Source organism: Manis pentadactyla, chromosome 3 (genome assembly GCF_030020395.1).
Source record: "Manis pentadactyla isolate mManPen7 chromosome 3, mManPen7.hap1, whole genome shotgun sequence".
Classification (NCBI taxonomy): Eukaryota; Metazoa; Chordata; class Mammalia; order Pholidota; family Manidae; genus Manis; species Manis pentadactyla.
The window spans coordinates 12,049,058-12,072,430 of NC_080021.1; the positions used below are offsets into that span (position 1 = coordinate 12,049,058).

The window sequence follows — 23,373 nt, forward strand, 5'->3', positions numbered from 1 at the left end:
TTTACCTTTTAACATATTTTCAATTGCTTTTGCCCTGTACTTTGAAATATCTTTATTCAGGTGTCATTTTCTTATATTTTCCAAAATGATGTAGGATTATATTTGTTCAGAGATAAAAACATATGATAGCTTCCTTAAACTCCTGCTGGAGGCATATTTATATCTCTTGCATCCTCATGAATTCAACAAATATTTATTATAGCAAATCTACTAGGTACTGAGTTTATATACTGTACAGAGGTATGTACTATACATTGAAGTCCCTGTCTCAGTGAAACTTAGGAAGATAGATCGTAAATATTTACTGAATGAATAAATGCAAGATTAAAGCAGAAAGACCCATATCACAATTACAATTTTTGTGACTTAATTTTTTTCCCTTTGTAGCTGATCTTTGCCTCCATTGTATCATAACTTTAATTTCAGCCGTTGTTTTCAGTGACTTTTCTATAGGAAACTGGTTTGAAATTACTACAATACCTAATTTTACCCTCAAACAATAAGAGCAACTGAAACACACTTTAATTTCCCTTGAACAGCTTTTAAAACTAAGCTTGATAAGTAATCACTATGCCTGCTCTCAGTAGTAGATACTTTATTTTGCAGTCAAATGCATGTCTTTTTCTTAGCTGGCTTAGTGGCAGATTTTTCTTCAAGTAACACAGTTTTCATCTTTGCTATGGAAAATCAAAGTGACAAGTCTTGGTTGCACTATATAATACCATTTTTTGAAAAAATGTTTTATTTATACAGTCTTTCCTCCTCCCTAGTATTTCACCCTTCTGCATGACTTGCTGTCAGTAAAGTAGTGCTTATTACCTACCTGTCTGCTATTTTCTGTCTGTCTTCATTTCTACAGCAGTCTTCAGCAGCTTTCAAAATTATAAATGTGACTTTCCTGTGACAGTCTAAAAAATGTTTAATCAGTGTGGTGCTGGGTATTTTTCCCCCGTTAGGGGAAACTGGAATCTTCTCCTTTATTTTTAAATTTCTTGGTACTTACTAAACTTTTAGTAATTATGAACCACTTCCAAGGTCTATTTAAACTACTTGATAATGTTTCTTTTGTATGTAAGTCTCAGTGTCACATCTTTCTGTTAACAGTCACCACACCAAAAAATACATAGTTCAGTGTTTTCAAACTTCACAAATACCTTTTGATATGTATAGTCAAAATATTGTCCTTTGTCATGAATTCCCACTTCATGAATTCAAACTACAATATGTGTCTACTATTGCTGTTATGTCTGTAGTTTCACAGTTCCACGTGAGAAAGTATAAAACTGCTGTTTTATGCATGTAAAAAAAGTATTTTTCTCTACGCATTTGGTGTAAGTATAAAAGTTATGAAGTGCACTTTTTTTTAGTGTGTGTCAAACTTATTACTTTGGAGAATATGGTCTGGTTAAATGTGAAAAAATATTACTGCTAAATGACTCCTGGTTTTTAAAAAACATTTAACTACAGTATCAATATTTACTCGTAGTAATACCTTGATAGCATTAGATACAGAGTCTTTTTAATTTTTCATTTGGCTCCTCTTGTATAATTATTTTATCATAGAATTTCATTTTTTAAGAAACATGATTCCTGAAAGGAAATTTGAAAAATACAGGAACAGATAAGAACACAAATTCTTAAGTTGGCTTTGCACATGAATATTACTTTATTGTTGTTGCGGTAGTACTGTTTTTAAGTATGTTGAAAGTAAAATCTGGTACCATAATTGCTGATTTTAAAAAATATGCAGTATGTTTTTGACTTGTTGGCAGGTTTAATAGGTGGAATTGAATTATGACTTGCCCCACGTGCAAAATAAAGTTACAGTTATTAGGCATCTGGTCTCCTAGTTTCATGTGTGAACTAGGTTTCTTTAAATTTTCTAAGGAAAGGGATAAATCGTGTATTTGTGAGAAGGTGAAATGGGTTCAGCAAAGTCTAGGTACTAGTTTTGTATGATTGGTAAACAAAAAGATTTATCAGGAATGTCCTTAATTCATATTACAAATTTGGTCTGTTTCCCTTACCTGCCGTAAGAGAAAATTTTAGTATGGTGGAATTCTGCCAGAACAATTCTGCTCTAAAACATTATGGTAATCATAGTGTTTATCTTAAGCCCTTAATGCTCTAGTGTTGACTGTGGTCTAGTTGGAAAGATTTATGGAAAACTCAGTTTCCTCACAGTACCCAGTTTTCAAGAAAAAAATTAAAGGTATCATATAAAAAAGATTTATCCTTAGGGAAGCAAATGACCAAGTTATTAAAAACAGGATTTCTGTTACCTTGAGTCTAGCAGAGAGAAATCCAAACTTAGTCATCTATTAACATACATTCTGTGGCTAATACCAGAGGTGGTGGAAATGTCCGTATGTTTGTTTGTGTTCCTTATTATGCTTTGTTAACGGTACTTCTCCCTTCATTTTTCTCTCACTGAAACCCAAGCACATAGGAACTCAGTTTTTGCTCTGTATTTAAAAATTTCAGTGATAATATTGTGGCTTGAAGTATGTATTTTTCAGCAGCCTTATTAATTCTGCAGCAGTTTTTATAATTCAAACTCCTCTGCATAGGGATCAGTCTTGTTGTTCATCAGCAGAGAAGTTCATTGGTACAGAATTTAAAATAGTCTCTAGAAAAGGGACCATCTAAAACTATTCTTTTAAAACAGTTTTTAATTTTTTATAATAAAACTCAGTCATTGATATGAACTTTATAGGAAAATAGTTTCATTCTTAGATCATAGATGAGCAGGATATATTTAGGCCTTTCATCCGTTGTAATAAAACAGATCATTACTCATGCTTTTACTGATAGTGGTGAATATAGGAGTAAATATGATAATTAACACTCACAATTTAAATTTTGTACTGTAATTCTCAAATTTGTTCAGTATACTGAGTTATGATTTGTAGCTTAAATAGGAATAATTGATGTTCCCTTGATTCTTTGTGATACTTACAACTTGAGGCTAGTTATTTAAATGTAGACCTCTGGGGAATCTTTTCTTAGAAGTGCAAAGTTAACATTGAATAGAACAGTCATCATTAGAGATTTGGACTGTTCATTGCTTAGAGCTATGCATGTACTAAAAAAATCGTGATTGTAAACTTTTTTGTGCTTTCCTGCTATTTAGATGCCCAACCTACAGAATCTGAGAAGGAGATTTATAATCAGGTGAATGTAGTATTAAAAGATGCAGAAGGCATCTTGGAGGACTTGCAGTCATATAGAGGAGCTGGCCATGAAATACGAGAGGTAAAGTCTGCTTATACATTTTTCAGTAAACTAGAATTTATTATGTTCCTCTGCTTTTTAATCTCTGTTTTTTTCTACACACTTTAGAATATTATGTTGCATTCTAAGTATTGTATTTAAAGGAAGATAACTTGCATTATTTCAAAAGCGGTTGCAATGATACAAGGGTAAAAGGAAAACTGTTCCATAAATGTGTAATTTATACATATTAAAGAAAATTTTACTTTTTTGGTTGCTCCACACCTAAAATTTACAGTATCCATGGGGTACTAATCTAGGGGAGGAGAGAGCGTAACTTTCTCTGGCTTCTTTGTTCTGCCAGTCTATTTTTTCTGCTCCATCTAAGCTTCATAGGGAGGAGCTGAAATCATCCTGTGGCCGACTCCCTCCACTGTCTGATGACTTTGTACCACAGAGCAGGTGTTTGGTGCGGCTCCCTCAACTTCTCCCCGGCTCCAGACTTACCCAGGTTTCCATCCTCTCTTTTCCTATTTCTTCTGTTTTTTAGAAGAAGCTGTTTTCCTACTTCATAGCAAGACTAACTTGTCTACCTGTTCTCCATCCTCTTCTGGAACTTTTACGCTTTTAATTATTCTTTCTCTTAATTTCATTTTCTGTCTTTTTCTTTTACTGACTTCTTCCCCTCAGTGTATGTACACACTCAGGTGTCCTGTACAACCCAAAAACTCTCTAGCTCTTGACCATGTATCTCTTTTTTTCACTATCACATTTCTTGAAGGCAAAGCCCCGATTCTTCATTTTATCACACAGCAGAAGCTCCTGTTCTTCTCTGTAACTAGTAGTGGAAAGGTTTTCAAGAATCAGTGTATTGGGTTTACAGTCCATATTCAACCTGATTCTGCTGATGATGATCGGAGTACTAGTGAAGGCAGAATTAGTAAGTGCAGGTACCAGAAGATGGCAATTCAGTGTTGAACTGAGAGGCTGCAGGTTTTAGGTGATTGAGTGGGCCTTTAATCTAAAGGAGAAGGGAAAACTGATTCTGTGGTTTGCAGTTTAGGTTAGCAGTTGGCAATGTCATTAACTGAGGGGAGTCATAGCTGACATGGACTCAGTTCACCTCCTGCACTGGGGCTGCTTATTCCCTGAATGTCTTGCACACGCACACTTCCTTGCCTTTGGTTTTATCTGGAATATGCCCTGTCCTTTTCTTTCTCCTGTTCAATTCTTGTCTTTCCTTTAGATCCCTGGCAGTCTACTGCCTTCCCTTTACTCTTCTGCCCTAGCCCTTTGCACCCATTTCTTTTATGATAACCATTACTTTTTTAAAAAACCATTGATACTTCTTGTTTATATCTCCACCACTGTACCTCCAGCTTGAGGAAAGTAAACCTGGTTTCTTACTTACTATGTTATCAGCACCTGCTTAGTAAGCAGGTAGTAACTCCTGAAGAAATAAATAAAAGAGTTTTAGACAAATCTTGCTAATATCATTAGTTCAAATGAAACCTAAAGATTTTAGTTGAATGAAGGCATGTAATCATTTTTGTGAAATTCAGGTTCTCTAAAATATTTTGAAAAATCAAACATTTATGGAAGTTGAAAACTTAAATGATTAAGCAGGATCGTAATTAACTAATTGAAAAATTAATCTTTCCCTACAGGTCACACCAATGCACAGGTTGTTGTAAAAATGTTTTGTAGTGTCTCCATGTTGATTATTAGTGCTACAAATTATTATTATTATTTTTGATTAATTTTGTTGTCATTAATCTACAATTACATGAAGAATATTATGTTTACTAGGGTCCCCCCTTCACCAAATCCCCCCCCAAACCCTATTACATTACTGTCCATCAGCGTAGTAAGATGCTGTAGAATCACTACTTGTCTTCTCTGTGTTGCACAGCCCCCCTATGCCCCCCCACATTGTACATGCTAATCGTAATGTCCCCTTTCTTTTTCCCCACCCTTATCCCTCCCTTCCCTCCCTTTCTCCCCAGTCCCTTTCCCTTTGGTAACTGTTAGTCCATTCTTAGGTTCTATGATTCTGCTGCTGTTTTGTTCCTTCAGTCTTTCTTTGTTCCTATAGTCTTGGGTTTGAGGTGAGTCTCTTGTAAGCAGCATAGAGATGGGTCTTGCTTTTTTATCCATTCTATTATTCTGTGTCTTTTGATTGGTGCATTCAGTCCATTTACATTTGGGGTGATTATTGAAAGATATGTACTTATTGCCATTGCAGGCTTTAGATTCGTGGTTGCCAAAGGTTCAAGGTTAGCTTCTTTAGTATCTTTCTGTCTAACTTAACTTGCTTATTGAGCTATTTTAAACACTGTCTGGTCATTCTTTATTTTTCTCCCTTCTTATTCCTCCTCCTCCATTCTTTATATGTTGGTTGTTTAATTCTGTGCTCTTTTGTGCTTCCTTTAACTGCTTTTATGGGTAGTTGATTTTATTTTTTGCCTTTAGTTAGTATTTGGTTGGTCTGCTTTCTTTGCTATGATTTTATTTTCTCTGGTGACATCTATTTAGTCTTAGGAGTGCTCCCATCTAGAGCAGTCCCTCTAAAATACCCTGTAGAGGTGGTTTGTGGGAGGCAAATTCCCTCAACTTTTGCTTGTCTGGGAATTGTTTAATCCGTCCATCATATTTAAATGATAGTTGTGCTGGATACAGTAGTCTTGGTTCAAGGCCCTTCTCTTTCATTGCATTAAATATATCATGCCATTCTCTTCTGGCCTGTAAGGTTTCTGTTGAGAAGCCTGATGATAGCCTGATGGGTTTTCCTTTGTAGGTGACCTTTTTCCTCTCTCTAGCTGCCTTTAAAACTCTGTCCTTGTCCTTGATCTTTGCCATTTTGATTATTATGTGTCTTGGTGTTGTCCTCCTTGGGTCCTTTCTGTTGGGAGTTCTGTACACTTCCATGGTCTGATTGATTATTTCCTTCCCCAGTTTGGGGAAGTTTTCAGCAATTATTTCTTCAAATACACTTTCTATCCCTTTCTCTCTCTCTTCTTCTGGTACCCCTATAATGAGGATATTTTTCCTTTTGGATTGGTCACACAGTTCTCTTAATATTGTTTCATTCCTGGAGATCCTTTTATTTCTCTCTGCGTCAGCTTCTATGCGTTCCTGTTCTCTGGTTTCTATTCCATCAATGGCTTCTTGCATCTTATCCATTCTGTTCATAAATCCTTCCAGAGATTGTTTCATTTCTATAATCTCCTTCTGGACATCATCCCTTAGCTCTTGCATATTTCTCTGCAGCTCCATCATCATGGTTATGAGCTTTATTTTTAATTCTTTTGCAGGAAGACTGGTTAGGTCTATCTCCTTCTCAGGGTTTGCCTCTGTGATCTTGGTCTGTATCAATTTCTTCTGCCTTTTCATGGCGATAGATATATTTGTGGGGAGCTGGCGTGTGTGTTCGGTAAGAGAAAGTCCCTTCTTGCCAGTTTGTGGCCCTCCTCTCCTGGGAGAACAGTGGCCTCTCGTGGCTTGTGCTGGGCAGCTGCGTGCAGACGGGGCTTCTGTTCTTGCCCGGCAGCTAATGGAGTTTAGCGCTGCAGTTGTTGTGGGCGTGGCCTGCCTCAGGCTGCTTCTCCAATATGGCGGAGCCACGTCAGAGGGGGAACAGGCGGGAGGCTGTCTATCGCTGTGAGGGGCCTCCGCGCTGCGGGGGTTCGGGTGCCCAGAGTTCCCCGTGATTCCCAGCTGCTACGCTGTGTGCTCTGGGGCACTTCCGTCCAGCTGTGGGGTCCCTGTCCCTTTAAGACTTCCAAAAAGCACTCGCTTTTCTTTGTCCCGGGGGCGCCAGCTGCGGGGACCCGCTCACAGGTCTTACTGTCCCGTTTCCCTAGTATCCAGGGCTCCGCGCATGCACTGTGTCTGCGCTCGGGTGCGGATGGCTGGGGCTGGGTGTTCAGCAGTCCTGGGCTCCGTCTCCCTCCCGCTCTGCCTGCTCTTCTCCCGCCGGGAGCTGGGGGGAGGGGCGCTTGGCTCCCGCGGGGCCGGGGCTTGTATCTTACCCCCTTCGCGAGGCGCTGGGTTCTCTCAGGTGCGGATGTGGTCTGGCTATTGTCCTGTGTCCTCTGGTCTCTCTTTTAGGATTAGTTGTATTGTTGTATTTTCAAAAATATATATGGTTTTGGGAGGAGATTTCTGCTGCTCTACTCACGCCGCCATCTTGGTTCTCTCTACAAATTATTTTAAATTGTTTTTTAGTGTTAACATCATTACATCTCTTTGAAGTTTGTTTTATTATTCAGTTCTTATCAACTGGTTTACAGAAGCAGTAAAGGAGAAAACATCTTGTTATCTATAGAGACAAGGACCATTACCTTTTTTTTTTTTTTTTTTTTAAGTAGAACTTTTAGGACTTTTTAAAAAAAAACTCCCCAAGTTGGAAGGGTTACTCTGTTTCTGTGTGGGAAAGCTCACTACAATAGAAATGTTTTCCCCAGAGTCTTTATGTTGACTTAATTGAATGTAGTTGGAATCTTCTATAAAACCACAAAATGATAGAAAAGTCTATAGATAGGTCATTTTCAAAGAGGGCTTGTGGGGCTGTCAAACCAGGAGCTTTTAATGCTGTGACCAAAGTTCTCTGTAGGGCCAGAGTCACTCCATGATGTTGTGTCTTTGTGAGGGAATAGAAGTTGTGTCCACATTATCATTCACTCTTAGTATTCCATGATTGGCCATGTGGGAAAGTGAACAAATGTCTCAAAGTTAAAAAAAAAAAAAGGAAAGATTATATAGAAAAATAACATTGGAGAACAGTAAATATAATGGGAGAATAAAAAGCACTGGTAAGAGATTCAGCTGACCAGGCTTTTGAGACTTTTCTCAAAAATCACATAATTAAACTATTTGATAGAGAAATAAATAAAGTTGATATAAAATATGTAAGTTAGAAAACTTTTATAGCAATAACAGTTAAGTCTTCTCTAGATGGGGATAAATTGAAGAAATTTTCAGTGAGGAATGTATATTGATGCTTGGGTTTAACTTTATATAAGCTTTAAAGATTTCTGAATAGAAGGATTTAAATTAAGAAAGGAAGTAAAAAAAAAAATCTGAATATATAGCAAATATACGAAGAACAGATATAACTACCATAACTGTAGGTCAATATGAAGATTTAGAAGACTAGTAGAACAATCATCTTATGTATGAAAAAGCACAGACAATAGAGAAGGTGTTCAGATTTACTAATGTGCATCACTGTCAAGTTTTACTACATACATTAATAAATTGTTCAAAGCTCAATATTGGTTCGTTTATGAAGAAACAGGTAATCTTAATACAAGTGGTATTATAACATGGGGTCTTTTGGAGGTCAGTTTGGCAGTGTGTAAAATAAAATCTATAAAATTATTTGTACTCTTAGAGTGGATTCTTATATTTTAGAAAATATTCTCCAAGAGACTGTCATACAAAAGGAAGATAAGTGTAAAAACCTTATGGCACCTTAATTTATGTTAGCAACAACATGGAAGCAATTTATAGTGTTGTTTTGAGGCCAGAGTTAAATGATCCACATAAAGACCATATAGCCCAATGCTTGACACATAGATCATAGACCAAGAGTTTACCATTACTGCTATGCTAATGATGTAGAATTATATGTATTTTTCTTAAATAGCATTTTGTTAAACATGACTCTAAATTAGAATAAAATTTGACTTAAGATAGATCTTTTAAAAAAACAAAGTTTATTCTTTGGGATAAACCACTCTAGAGGGAAATAAGAACTTTCCACTAATCTTTTGAGACATCTAACAGTTATACCATTTCTGAAAATGAGAGCTCTAATACCTGCTCCATGACAACCTCACTGCTGACATTTACTGAGTGCCTTTTGTGTGTTCGGCTATAATGGGCAGTGTACCAAAACCTCATCTAATAGCAGTAAACTGAAATGAAAGGAGAAGGAATCAATTACAAGGAGGACCATAAAATTGTTCAAAGTTGTTTGACTTTATAACCATAAAATTGTTATAAAAACGCAGCCAATGTCTTCAGTTCTAAATCCAGGCAAGGCAAGGCCAGGGCGATACTCTACTCAGTTATGGAAATGGGTGACATTTGCTGGAGCATTTTTATATTATGAGAAAGAGTTGATATTATGAAAATCGTTTTTAGATCCTTGCAAGAAAAGTTGAATAGGCTTCTTGACCTAAGTGTTCATCAAATAGATGAATGGATAAAGAAGATGTGGTACATATGCAATGGAGTATTATTCAGTCATTAAAAAGAAAATAAATCCTGTCATTTGCAACAACATGGTTGGATCTAGAGGGTATTATGCTCAGTGAAATAAGCCAGGTGGAGAAAGACAAAGTGCCGTATGATTTTGCTTACTTGTGAAATCTGTGTACAAAACAAAGCAATGAACAAAACAGCAGTAGATGCAGAGACACTGAGAAGTGACTGGTGGTTCCCATGGGGAGGGTTTGAGGAGGATAAAGGGGCATAGAAATTTTCAATCATAATGTAGGTTGGTCACGGGATAGTAGTATAGCACGAAGAAGATAGTCAGTGATTCTGTAACATCTTCCTATGCTGACAGATAGTACTTGTACTAGTGGGGGGAGAATTTAGTAATATGGGTAACTGCTGAATCAATGTGTTGTACACTTGAAATAATATAAGATTGTGTATCAACTATAATTCAGTTAAAAAATAAAAAGCAAAAAGGGAAAGTTGAATAGGCTTCTCACGAGAAGAAATTTTTAATTTTTATTTATTTGCTTATTTCCTGAATAATAAATAATTTTTTACTCCTTGATATAAAGCATTGCTGAGACTGGGCTGAAAGGATTTTTTTATATACATTTGGATACTATCACAGGCTTTCTTTGACATATTCATATTAGTGTGAAATAAGGATTATTACATGTTTAATGCCAGGTTTTCTTTAATATTAAAATATTTCTAGATAGTCACATAAATCATATTCATTTCTATTGTGTTTAACATCATTTTTAAAAATTGTATATAAAAAGTCAAGAAAATTTGAAAATAGTGTCATTATTATAAAACAAATTGAGCAAATAATACATACATAAGCCCATTTATTTAGTTTGTAGCTAATTTATTCAGAACACCCTAATCTAAATCCATCTGTTTTCAATTTTATTTTGCTTTCTTGTTTTTAATTTTATGTGGATGAAGTCAGTGTACTAGTGCCTTGGGAAAATCTAAACATGTCAGTACCTCTTGATAATGTTTATAAGTGCCTCCTCCACCTTGATTATGAATTTCAGCTTTCACATGGTGTGTTTAGTTTGTTTGAAGATTGTTAGAGAAAACAAACAAGATTGTTGACAGAAGCATTAAGTCCCATAAAGGATTAAGAAAGGCATCCATAAGCAAAAGGAAGATGAAAGCAAGAAGATACATTTCTTTGGGAATAACCCTCTATTACCTAGTGGTTTGAAAGGCTGGGCATAGAAAGAGGCATATTCATGTTCATATTCTAGGGTCCCTAGATTATGGTTAATTTTATTCTTTTCGGATTTGAAACTGATTTTTCACCTTATTCAGGGAAGCTTGAGAAAACTTGGATTACAGAATAGGATTTAAGTTAGAGGGAAAAAGTATCTGACAATTTCTAAATTCCATTTTTCAGGTTGATTTAGGCTGGTGTTTGGTAGGTGTCTTAAAGCTAGTTTGGACCCTGCAATTTGAATTATTGGAAATTTCTTAGCCTGTTCTTAGAGTTGTCATCTTCATTTTTTGCCTTACTCTTTGGTGTCCTTTTATTCCACTAAAGTGATCTTTGACAAAGAACTATTAAGAACCTGTCTGTGATACTGGAAACAATTAAAATGGTTTCTTTTTGTGGCTCTAATAAGTACCAAGGCATAATATTTTTGAGAAACACATATTTTGTCATTTTTTTAACTCTGTTATATCCATGTTCAATGCCAGGGTAATTAGCGATGTATTATAATAGGTTTAAAGTATCCATACAATTGAGAAAGCCTGCTTTCAGCATTCCTGGGTCCATTATTCTGTATCCTGTAGATTGTACCAGCGTTTCCTATATTTACTGAAACCTATATTATAATGTAAAAATAATACTATTGTGATTTTTAAAAAGATCTAACTACTTTTATTCTTTGGATTTTGAAGGCAATCCAGCATCCAACAGATGAGAAGTTGCAAGAGAAGGCATGGGGTGCAGTTGTTCCACTAGTAGGCAAATTAAAGAAATTTTATGAATTTTCTCAGAGGTTAGGTAAGTTGAAAGTTTTGTAATTATGACTTCCCTAGTGAAAAAGACACTGATTCTGACACAGGAAGTAATGTAGCGTATTTTATGTTCACATTGTTAAGTTACGTCACATAGGTAAAGCAAGCTTGTTAGCCTTTAAGATTACAGCATAATCTTTTTATCATTCCTATCAACTCAGATCTTTAATAATTTATTTAAAACATTTTCCTCAACAAACTGTAACTTCCACAAGGAAATATCTGATTTCTTTGTATCCTAAGGGGTCCAAGTGTGAGAAACCACTTGTAGAATTTCTTTCTAGCTCTATAGCAGGTCCTTTCTAATATGTGGGACCTGATCCTCAGGCCCCTTGGTTATTCAGGTTTTTGTGTCCTTAAAATCATTGCTGATTATGATCAGTTCATGTATCTAAAACTATGCAAGATGAGAAACAGGAAGCTAATGATACACCCACAGTTACCTAGGGAGTTATTAAAGCAAAAAGAATTAAAAACCACTGCTTTCTTCCTTGCATGGGTAAGTTATTCAGAGATCAGAATTGTGCCTTCAATAAATTGAGTAAGCAAAATTGGAATTCTCTTTCTTGGAGAAGGAAGAGGCAGAGCAGGTAAGATTTAGCCATTTAGCAGCTTGTATAACCTGAAAACATAAATTGGAAGGGCTTTGCTTTGTGAAGTGGTGGACATGGGGGAAGAAAGATAGAGATGCGTGTCAAAGGTATGAAACATTTACATTTAACTTCTTGACACATGTTTTTATGTAGTCTTGACTTGTGAGTCAGATAAACATATTACATGTTCTAAATGCATACAATTTGATAAGAAAACCATGCTGTAAGATAGAAGTCAACTGGGCCTCATAAGCTAAATTTAGACCTCAAATGCCAATTGTTTGGCCCACATCATTTTTTAAATTCCTAATCAGTTTTTAGTTTAAAAATTGGTGATTATTTGGGTTTTGGATTTTGTTGCTTTCCTTAGTCTCCAGTGCTTTGAAATAATCAGTAGCTCAGGCAACAATTGATTAGTACATCTGCATCTCAGTTGGCTGCAGTGAAGTGGCAGATCAGTTGTGCCCATTGGCTAGGGCTTGTGCTTTCTTATTTGTAATAGGTCCCTATTGCTGCCTGACTTTTTATGTCTTGCTCTCCTTTTCCCTTTATATTTTGTGTTCGCAGCCTCTGTTTTAAAGTTGAAGTTCTATTTATTAAAAAATGCCAAGGTTTTAAAAAAAAGAAGAGAATTGCTATTTTTCCTTAGATGAAATACAGACTTGGATGTAAAAACAAATAATAGTTTAGAGAGAGTATTTGCATAAGTGATCTTTCCCTTACTAGAAATAAGAATAGTAATTGATTTCCTCAAGCATGACAATCAGTTCTTTCCCAGTACTTGCCTTTCAGTCTGTAGCTTTGTAAGCTCAGAGAACGTAGGACTTTTAATCTTGGTTATCTTGACTCCAACGTAGTAGAGTTTTTCTTGTGCTGCTAGTTCCTAGATACATTTGGAGTTAAATTGCTTTAGAGGGTGCTTGGGCCTACTCAGGCTCATCTTGGCCTCTTATATTTTGTTTGTTGAGTGAGTGATGGATTAGTGAACATGAACATCTGATATATTAAATATGTGTTGGGTATTTAGGAGAAGCAATAATAATGGATTTTAGGCTTTGGAGGCATAATGGCCTATGTTTAAAATCTGGGCCACCTACGAGCTGTGTGATCTCTGTTACATCATTTACATTTTCTGAGCTTCAGTATCCTATCTGGACCTCCAATCTGTTGATGCCTCTGCTGTAAATACACTAAACCTCTTGTCCCTTCTTTTCCTACCTCACTGTTGAGCAGAGATGAGGATAACCACAGCACGTGGAGTACCACATAACTATCAAGATGCTCATGGTCCTTCAGAATCTTGCAGTCCCATGGAGAGGGTTGCTTGACCTGAGCACTCTAGGTATACTTACTGTGGGCTGTAGTCCAGAAGAGGGACCCTGGTACCCTGCTGGTTTGCATATTTATAGAGGAATGGGAAGTGTTCACAAGATTAATTTGGAAGATCCTGAGCTTTGATGATGGTTTAACCTAGGAAGTAACCTGCACTTCGTTTCAGTCTGAGGCCTTCCCTTTGAGGCAGCTACCTGAGGGAAGGTTGTGTGACCAGACAGTAGACAAACTTAGTCTCTCCTCAGTGTTCCTGTGCCAGGGACTTATTACAGGGACCACCTCTGGGAATCACAGTGAGTGAATCTGTTCTACATGTTGACTACTTTTCACTGGGCTGAATTTATCAAAGTGTATTCAGAAGATCCCAAAGTGCCCACAACAAGTATCGTCAAGTCTCTTGGCAATCTTAAGTCTCCCACAGTCCACATCCTTTGGGTTGTCTTCTGAGGATCCAAGGACTGGTGTTGGATAGTAGGTGGATAACAATGGTGAGAGTAAATGGCTCTTGTCTCTACAGGTAGCTTTCCCCAAGGGCCTCCTCTTCTTAGGCATCCAGTTGTTTCCCCTCTCATTCTACCTTATGGCCTAATCTATCTATTATTTCTCCCAGTTGGTCTCTTCGTAACAACCTTCTTGTATAGCTTTGACTTCTGCACTGGTCAATGAACTAATTTCTTCCAGAATTTAGGGCTTAGTAGCCCTTAATTTCTTCTTTGTCCCCTACTTTTTTGAAGAATCATAATCATGTGCTTTGTTTTAGAAGCTTCATCAGAGAGACCGATCCCTGCATCCTCTCTTCCTTGACCTCCCTTTCTTTCTAACTCAGCTGGAGACCTAAGCCATCTTCTGTCTGATTCCTCTCTTGATGCAGAACATTGTAGGCTAGTAGGACTGTCTTATATCAGCTGAGGTCCCCAAAGAGGTGTCCTTTCCTGGCAGATCTGCCATTGAAGGCTTTAGCCTTTCATGAACAGAAGTACTGTGATCACTGGCCGTCCGAGCTCTGTCAAATGACCTGACTATACTCCTTGGGGTTGTGGGGGTTGTGGGGGGGGAGCGGATCTTCTATCTCCCTAAAAGGTAGACCACTTGGAATGCTGAAATTAACCCTAAAACTTGATAACATCTAGGAAATGCAATTTTCTTTTTTTCTTTAATAGCCTACAACAGTATTTTTTTCTTAGTTTTTGTTTTTCCCTATTCTCCTATCTCTCAAACTTTGCTTTCCATTTCATTAATACAGACAACATGGAATGAATCTTGGGAGAAGTAAACCATTTTTCAAAATAGCCAAAAAACATTTTTCTCTTAATTGATCTTCACATCCATTTTTGAACCTCTATAAGCCTACATACTCCTACAATCCATTCTCCACCTGGCAAAAGAAACGGAGCTTTTATAACTGCTAATCTGGTGATATCCCTTCCTTGCTTTCAAGTAGTTCTCCTAGGGCATCAGGCTGGCAAGGCCAGGATTTCTAAAATGGCACACAAACTGCGTATCGTAGTCTTGGCTGACTCCTTGTGCTCTTGATTCCACCTGTTTCCTGGTGGAATCTTCTGGTCTCCTTGCAGTTCCTCTGCTATGTGGTGCTCTTCTCAGCTCAGGATCTGGCTGCTTGCCCTGTCTGTTTGCAAACTCTTACTTAATCCTTAGTGTACACTCAAGTCTCAGTCCAGATGTCACTTTTTTAGGGAAGTCGTTTCCTGAGCCCTCAGCTAGGTGAGGTCACATTTTTTGTACCTTCAGTGTGCTGTTACTCTCTTAAAAAAACTCACATAACAACTGTAATACTTTGACTTTCTGCTTTCTGTATAGTCAGGCTCTATGTGGGCACAGGGTGAATGTCTACCTTCGTCTCTGATTTCCCAGTGCCTGACTTGTGGTAGACAGTATGTTTTCTGACTTTTATAAAAAAAGGATAAGTGTCATCTGGCATTGTGTAGACAACAAATAATGTGTGTGAAGTGTCTAGCCCAGTACAGGGCACATAATAAGACACATAAGAAGTGCCTACTATTGGTAGTAATCAATGAATATTTCATAAGGTTACAGAAGGCTAGGTAGAATGTTTTGAAATTTGAGAGTTTTTGTGTTAACAGTGAAAAGAATAAGGCTGTCGGGTCGGAGACATCTGGTCTTTTACAGCTATACCCTTGAGATCTACTCTGAAACTCAGTTTACCCATCTGTAATGCTTGTCATAGTTGGTGGTGATCTTGATTCATAACTGTCTTCATAAATGCTAGAGCTGGTATCTTTGATGGGTCAAGGATTGATGTTCTGACAAAGTTATTATCATTATAATTATTTACTTATTAATCTGACATTCACTAATGTCAGATCCATCTACCTCTGTAAGCTTTTACTTTTTCTCTGAATACGTTTTTGGCTTTGTCTTCTGATTTTGTAATCTGTAACTGAATTAGTTTGATTTCTTTGATTTTTTTTTATGTGAAATAACCAGTATTTCTATTTTAAACACAGTATTTATTAGTCTGGCATTCCAAAAGTAGCACTTATTTCAAAGGGACCATTTTACATATATAATAAATTAGAATATTTGTATCATGGTCCTGAGATGCCAAGCTCTAAGAAACGAATGAAGCTAATTATTAAACATTTTATTTAGTTTATTAAAATTGTTTAAATTACTAAAACTTTTTTAAAATATTAAAAATTTTAAATTATTAAGTCAAATATTTGTTCCCTTTAGTAGCTGAAAGAAAGCAGTTTGTGTTTATAAATAAGAGCTTATTCAAAGTATGAGAAGTTGGTAATTCATTCATAGGCATGTAGAGATTTGAGTATGTGGGCATAATGCCATTGACGTTACTCAGCTATAGGTAACAATTACCATTTCATAAAATTCAACACTGTAGAATGGTGAAAACAGTATAAAATTTTTCCTTTGATCCTGATATTTAATTAAAATTCACATCTATTATTTTGAATTTGGGTTTTACAGAATTATAAAATTGAATTAGTCCTCTTAAGGTTTTTATTCTGTTAAACAGTATTCAGTTTGACTGATTATATTTAGATAATCTGGCTTTTAAAGAGACCTTACTTTTGTGAGAATTGAAATCATAATATTTATAAATTGTTCACTTTTAAATAAATATCAGGGAGATATAATTTAATGTTTTAATTTTTTCTTTAGAAGCAGCATTAAGAGGTCTTCTGGGAGCCTTGACCAGTACCCCTTATTCTCCTACCCAGCATCTAGAGCGAGAGCAGGCTCTTGCTAAACAATTTGCAGAAATTCTTCATTTCACACTCCGGTTTGATGAGCTCAAGGTAGGATTTTCTGCTGGCTCTGATTATAAGAAGGTCATGAGTCTTTCAGAGAACACTAGGAGGAAATGCCTTTGATGTATGCATAGCAAATAGCAAATTTCCTAATGGTCAGTCTTCATTAATTTCATTTAAAAAATGCCTTTGAAAGAACAGTGTTGGTATTTTCTGATGATTTTTATCTTTTCTGCTCATTCCCAGTTTATTTCTACATTCTTTTATATTAAAATGTTGTAAAAATAATTTTTTCTGTCTACCTGCTGTTCCTCCTTCCCTCCCTCCCTTCCTGTCTCCTGTTGTTAGATACAAGCACTAAACTTTGTATCAGGAGACCTGACTTCCTCTTTAGGCTCTGTCACAGTAATTAGTTATGAGGCAGGTCCTTTGATTTTTCAGAGCCTCAGGTACCATGTCTAGGCAATGAAAGAACTCAGTCCCTATCACTGACATTTTATGATTGCATCACAGAAAACAGTCCTCTTTTATTCATACTTTGAGGACACAGGATTTGTATATAAAACTTTGGTGTGTTTGAAGATTGCTCTGTTGACCATTTATACATAGTTTTGTTGTAATAAAATGATCTTACATTCCTTCTTGTTTTTGTTTACTTGGTAATATAATTCTTTGGTAAACCACTTTTAGTATATTACCTGACATTTTTGAAAAGAAAAAGGGAAGTATACTGACCATCACTAAAAAAACAGTCTGCACAGTTTTATATATTCAGTAACATGTATTTCAGTAACAAAATACAGTAAATACAGTGGTACATGATTTCAGTAACAAGAAGTACAAAAAGCTATCTTAGATAATACCAGTTCTTAAGATGGTTTTATAAATTAGGGCAATGTTACCTATTTTCACTTAATGTTTATACTATCATTTAGTACATAATATATTTTTCTTTCTTAAATGTCTTCTTTAGATGACAAATCCTGCCATACAGAATGATTTCAGCTATTATAGAAGAACATTGAGTCGTATGAGGATTAATAATGTCCCTGTAAGTGAATGTTTTGAGTTAGGGGCTGGTAATAATAGCCCAGCTCTTATTTGGTTCAGTCTGTTTTTTTATTTGTCCATTCATTCATCATTGATTCACATAAAGTTAAAGCTAGTAATAAAGTTCGTAACTATGGGCAACCACAACTGTGGGGGGGAAAAAAGCAAAATGTAGCAAACCATATGGTGTTTACCTGTTTTTCCACTTAGTCCCTTAAATTCTTTTGACTACTTCGATAAAATCGCTTTTTGTCTATATAACATTGATGCTTATAAAATTCCTCCATGCATTCTCATTTTAACTGCACAAAAATTCTGTGAGTTAGTGATTATGAGTGTTTGTCCCAATATTCTCAGAGTGAAAGAATCCTGTAGAGAAATTGACCTGGGTTGGAGGAATACTAATACTGGCAAGAGGGGAAAAGGGAGGTCACAGAGTTTGAGCACTTCCATGACTGATGTGGCTGTATGGCTTTTGTGCCTCTTTGGCTTCTGTGCCTCTTCCTTGGCTAGCATAGCATCTCATCTGGTTTTTTAGGCTTGTTAGCCTTTTGTCTTCTCTTTGTCTTAAGCTATTTAATGCCCTTTTCTACTTCCATGGAGTCAAATAACAATAAAAACTTAAATATGAAGAAAATATCCTTTTCTGTAGGTGTTTTGAGGGCTTACATTGTGCTTATCGGTTTGAAACAGAGAAATTTCTGGGATCTGCCCTAGCCTCAAGCAGATAGTTTAATAAAGAAATGCTATGTGAATTTGTAAGGAGTGGTAAGTGGCATAGAAGTTTAAAAAATACCAAATGAGAGCGTTCTTTTATTTTTCCATTGATAAATAATTTTATTTACTTGTTGCTCTAAGATAGGCCCTGGTTTCGACAAAGATTTCTCTTCCATGAAGCATCTGTTATTTGCCTCACTTTTGTTTTTCATAGAGCAATTCCTGCCGTGAGGCTGACCTTATCATCTGTTTTTCATACCCACCATGTAAAATAAAAGCAAAACACCTAGTCCTCTATTACAGCCATCCTCCCATCACGAGGCCAAAGACATTAAAGTCATCTTTGAACTGTCTTTTATTCTCAGTAATTAGAGGTAAATCCCAGTTTCTTTTTGTCAGTCCTTCTAGGGCATCAGGACTTATTTCCTGGTCCACAGTCTTTCTCATTTTTGGTATAATCTGCCCATTATCATCAGTTAACTTTCTTTAGAAAATTGACCTGTAATTTCTCTCTTCTGACACTGTTACGTGGCTCTCCACTGCCTTCAGAAGAAGAAAGCTAGAGTTAAGGTACTCCACAGTCCGCCTGCAGCCTTTCCAGGCTTGTCATTCATTAGACTCTTTCTACACTGATTATAGTGAATTACACTCTGCCCAGTCATTTGAAAGCATGCTCTTCTCCCCAACTGGTTAGAGTACTTGTGTACCTGCCCATAATCACCTGCAAAAGCCTGGCTCTTCTCTGAGTCCTCTGTAGTTTCTTTCCAGTCTAACTTAGTCTCTCAGCCCTTTTTCTATCATCACCTCTTAGCATCTTCTTGGGGCAGCTGTGTTGGTGCTTGTGGTTCCTGATGGAGGTGGGGTGCAGTATCATAGTTATCTCTGCATCCTCGGTAGCATTTACAGCAGTCCTGCATTTCAGTAGGCAGCCCATCAGAGGTTTTTAAAATTGTATAAAGTATTTTTAAAGAGGTTAATCTTTTAAAAAACTGCTTAGTATCATTTTTAATCCTTCTATTTTTAAAGAATATTTAAGTATTATGTGTACTTGAGGGTCTAATTTATAAAGAGTATTTATAAGATTAATTAAGCAGGCATTAATGAGACAGGCACTCTGCCTAGGTCCTTGTTTAAATGGTGCCACATTTTAATAACTTATTAACTGATATCAAGTGCTCTTATCATCACACAGGCAGAAGGAGAAAATGAAGTAAATAACGAATTGGCAAATCGAATGTCACTGTTTTATGCTGAAGCAACCCCAATGCTGAAAACCTTAAGTGATGCCACGACGAAATTTGTATCTGAGGTAAGCGTTCCCCAGGAAGTTACTCTCTCCTATCTCCACACACGATGATCGCAGCAAGTCCTGTGACTTTAAAAACCATCTCCAAGCTGCCAGGCTCCCTAAGGACACATGGAGTCCTGCGCCTCCTCTGAGGCCCACGTGAGCACGCCTGTCTGCAGTCTCCCTTTGGGTGCACAGTTGACACCTCAGCGATGTCATGGCCAGACCTAAGTCTTGATATTTTCCTCCCAGCTCTGCCCTTTCCCTAGTCTTTCCTGTCTTAATTTGTAGTACCACTGTCCAAGCAAGTAACTTAGGGGTTATCACCCTGAATTCCTTTCTTTATTTCACTTCCTATATCTCCTCCATCAGACACTCTTATTGGCTCTCCCTCCAAAATATACCCTGAATCTGAAAACTTAACCCCTCTTTGCTCCCTTCTAGGTCAGCCCACCTAGAATGCTGCATTCATGTCCTCCTGTTCTTGTTTATTCTGCTCTTCCCTCTACTATAGTCCTTTCTCCAAAGAGCAGCCTAGCAATAGTCTTAAAACCACATTCCTTTCCTCTGTTTAAAATGTTTCCAGTGCCTTCCCAGTACCCTTAGGATGATGTCCACACGCTCCTGGCCTGTGAGGCCCTGCCTGTCATGGTTTCTCTGAGCTCGAATGTCAGCAGCTCTCAGGAGAGCGGGGCCTTGACAGCTTGTTCATAGCTGTAGCCCTGGAGTATAGGACAGTACATTTTTTTCAAAATTGGGAATAGGAACCAAATTTTAAAGTTACTAATGTTTCATATTTTAAGTTATACTTAGCTACTTACCACTTTTACTTTTTTTTTCTCCATATACTTTTACAGAATAAAAATTTACCAATAGAAAATACCACAGATTGTCTAAGCACCATGGCTAGTGTGTGCAGAGTCATGCTTGAGACACCGTGAGTATGAGCTGATCTTTTTTACTTTAACAGTCTTGTTGAAATGGTTGTCCAGATAGGAACATACTGCATTTGGAAGGTGGGAATCCTGTGTATCCCAGGTATGAAAAGAGTTAAGCTGGCTTGGCAGCTTAGTGTAACTTGTGGTTAAGTATGAAACACAATTGGTCGTAGGTGCCTCAGGCAAGTTGGGCTGAGACTTCAGAGTGGGGAGTTGGTGGGGCTTTGGGGGCAGGGGAAGGGCTTGAAGGCTTCTCATAAACACTCCCTTGTCAGTAAGGAACCTTGCCTTTTTACTGGAAGGCTAGCGCTGTTCTGCTTATCCCTTGCTCTCAGGATTAGTTTGTACTCTTCTTTTTTTTTTTATTTTAACTAACACCAACTTAAATTCTCTTCTGCGTTCTCCTTTTTCTCAAACCATTTATGTTGTAACCATGTGTTTCCTGGCTGGATTTTCCTGTTAGCATGCAGGAAGAATCCCTCCTGGATTCCTGAATAATACATGGTTTTACTAGAAAACTTCTGTTTTTGTGGAGTTTTTTATTTTCCAAAGCACTAGAATGCACATCATCTTACTGGAAAGCCTTATGAAGTAGGAGGGCAACTATTCATCTTCATCACCACCAGCGTCGTCGCCGTCCTCATTCTTTGTGTAGGAGGGCCTGGAAGTGAAGGGACTCATGCACAGTGGCCTACCCCGTACACATGCCTGGATGTTTCCTTCCTGGTCTGCACTCTTCTGCTGTGCCGTGCTGCCTTCTCTGTAGACAAAAGTTCTATTTCCTTTTCCCAAATGAGAGAAGAATATGATCGAGTTTTAGTAAAATGGAAATCCAATAATACAATGATGAAAATGTTTAGTTAAGTTAGCACCTAAATAGCAAACATAATGCTGTATTAAGCTAGTGGCTTTTTCATCATATTGATAGTTACAGCCTTCATAAAGTGCCTATCCCCAAACTTTTACTTCAGGGCTACTTTGATTTCTCTAAAATTGTCTGATCTCTGCTAAGCAAAAGCTTAATGTACCAAGGAGGGCGCACGCACGGTGATGATATGTTGAGTGCTAACCATTGCTCCCATCTCATCTCTCTGGAATTCTTATGGGGCTGGGGTGCATAAGGCTACCGTCCCTTTCAGAGATCGACAGGGTACTTCTTTCAGCCTCAACTGAGAGTCGAATCAACTCATGATCTGTGGTGTGCCTCGTCCATCATACCTTTTCTACCTCCAGGGAATACAGAAGCAGATTTACAAATGAAGAGACAGTGTCCTTCTGCTTGAGGGTAATGGTGGGCGTCATAATCCTCTATGACCATGTGCATCCAGTGGGAGCATTTGCCAAAACTTCAAAAATTGACGTAAGTTATATTATTTTATATAATTCCCAACATTTTCCGTAAGTGGAAACCATAGGCTTTCATTTAAGAAGCTGGCCGGCTGCACTCTGTCACAGGGCTCAGTTTGTAGTTTGTGGTCATGGTGGGTTTCTGCCTCCTCAGCTCTCTGGCTGCCTCCCATGGAGCCTGCATCCGGGTATGTGGAAGGGTTGGAGGATGACAGTCTTCAGAGTGTCTCCCTGTAGAGAAACCTCATGTTTCCAAGTGATCCTTCTGCCTGTATAGCCATACAAATATATAATCAGGCATAAGAAAATTTCAAAATTGTGTCCTTTCATTCCTTTGGCCAAAGGCCATTTCAGACAAAATATTTATTTCTAAATGTATGTAAAAAGTCAGTAAAGGTGCTCCAATGAAAAAAGCTGAAGACTGCATATATTCCCTCCTCTCCTCAGTCGTAATAGTTTGTGGCTATAACCTGGGTTTCTACTTTGCTTGTCTCTTGTACAAAAGTTTATATTATATAGTTTCCTGGTTTCTCTGTTATGTAATTTCTCTGCTCACCCTTTCACATCTGGTTCATTGGAGTTGTGACCAGGGCCTGATGAGCGCTGTCCCCCAGTGTCCCTGTCACAGCTAGTTCAGGCCCTTGGCATTTCATGTCTGTAACTGATGAGCCAGTCTTCCTGCCTTCATGTCCATCCTGTGTAAAGAAAAACTAATTAACATTAACTGAATAACTGCTGTGTCCCAGGGATTTTCCATTTGTTCTCCCACTTAACTCTGCAGGTACTCCTAGGGTGCAAGTGCTGTCTCCTCTGTACTAATAGAGAATCTAAAATACAGGGAAATTAGCAGGTAGAATCGCTGGTGAATGGTAGGGCGGGATTTGAACCCACATCTCCATGGCTCCCACAGCCTGTGGGGTTCTGCTGTGCTCTACTTTTTCACAGTAATTAGGCTAATCTTCCTTACCTACTGCTTTTGCTGGGTTGTTTCCCTTTTTAGTGGCCTGCACCAAGTCCCCAGGCTGGCCCCATCGGGTCCAGATGAGTCCTTCGGGCTTTCAAGGCCCTCTGTGAACTCCCTGTGTGAGCTGTTTTAGCCCTGCTCATAATAATAAAGTGATGAACTTTATTATTTTTGTCATGGTGTTGCTCTCCCTGTAAAGGTCCTCTTTTTCCTCGCCAGCGTGTCCACTCTGTCCTTGAAAAGGCTGCTCACCACCTTTCCAGGAAGGCTTCCCTTGCCGATGCTTAGCTTTCTCATTTCACTCACCACCACACCAGTGGTGCTTCTATTTGGCTGGCAAACTGAAAATAATAACACTTGGATAGATTTGTTTTTTTCCTCTGTACGAATAATTATTTTGACCTTTCTAGTATGT

General features: G+C 37.5%; 1 protein-coding gene across 12 annotated transcripts in view; it reads left to right on the forward strand.

Annotated features, from left to right (window-relative positions):
• The window catches only part of CYRIB (CYFIP related Rac1 interactor B), a 146,077-nt gene that overhangs the window by 116,955 nt on the left and 5,749 nt on the right, over positions 1–23,373 (forward strand). For all 12 annotated transcript variants that reach the window (XM_036890497.2, XM_036890496.2, XM_036890500.2 and 9 more), the window contains 7 exons: positions 3,134–3,255; positions 11,359–11,464; positions 16,566–16,702; positions 17,628–17,705; positions 19,614–19,730; positions 20,567–20,646; positions 21,881–22,007. In XM_036890497.2, coding sequence (XP_036746392.1) covers positions 3,134–3,255; positions 11,359–11,464; positions 16,566–16,702; positions 17,628–17,705; positions 19,614–19,730; positions 20,567–20,646; positions 21,881–22,007 — 767 coding nt within the window. The remainder of the gene's footprint in view (positions 1–3,133; positions 3,256–11,358; positions 11,465–16,565; positions 16,703–17,627; positions 17,706–19,613; positions 19,731–20,566; positions 20,647–21,880; positions 22,008–23,373) is intronic.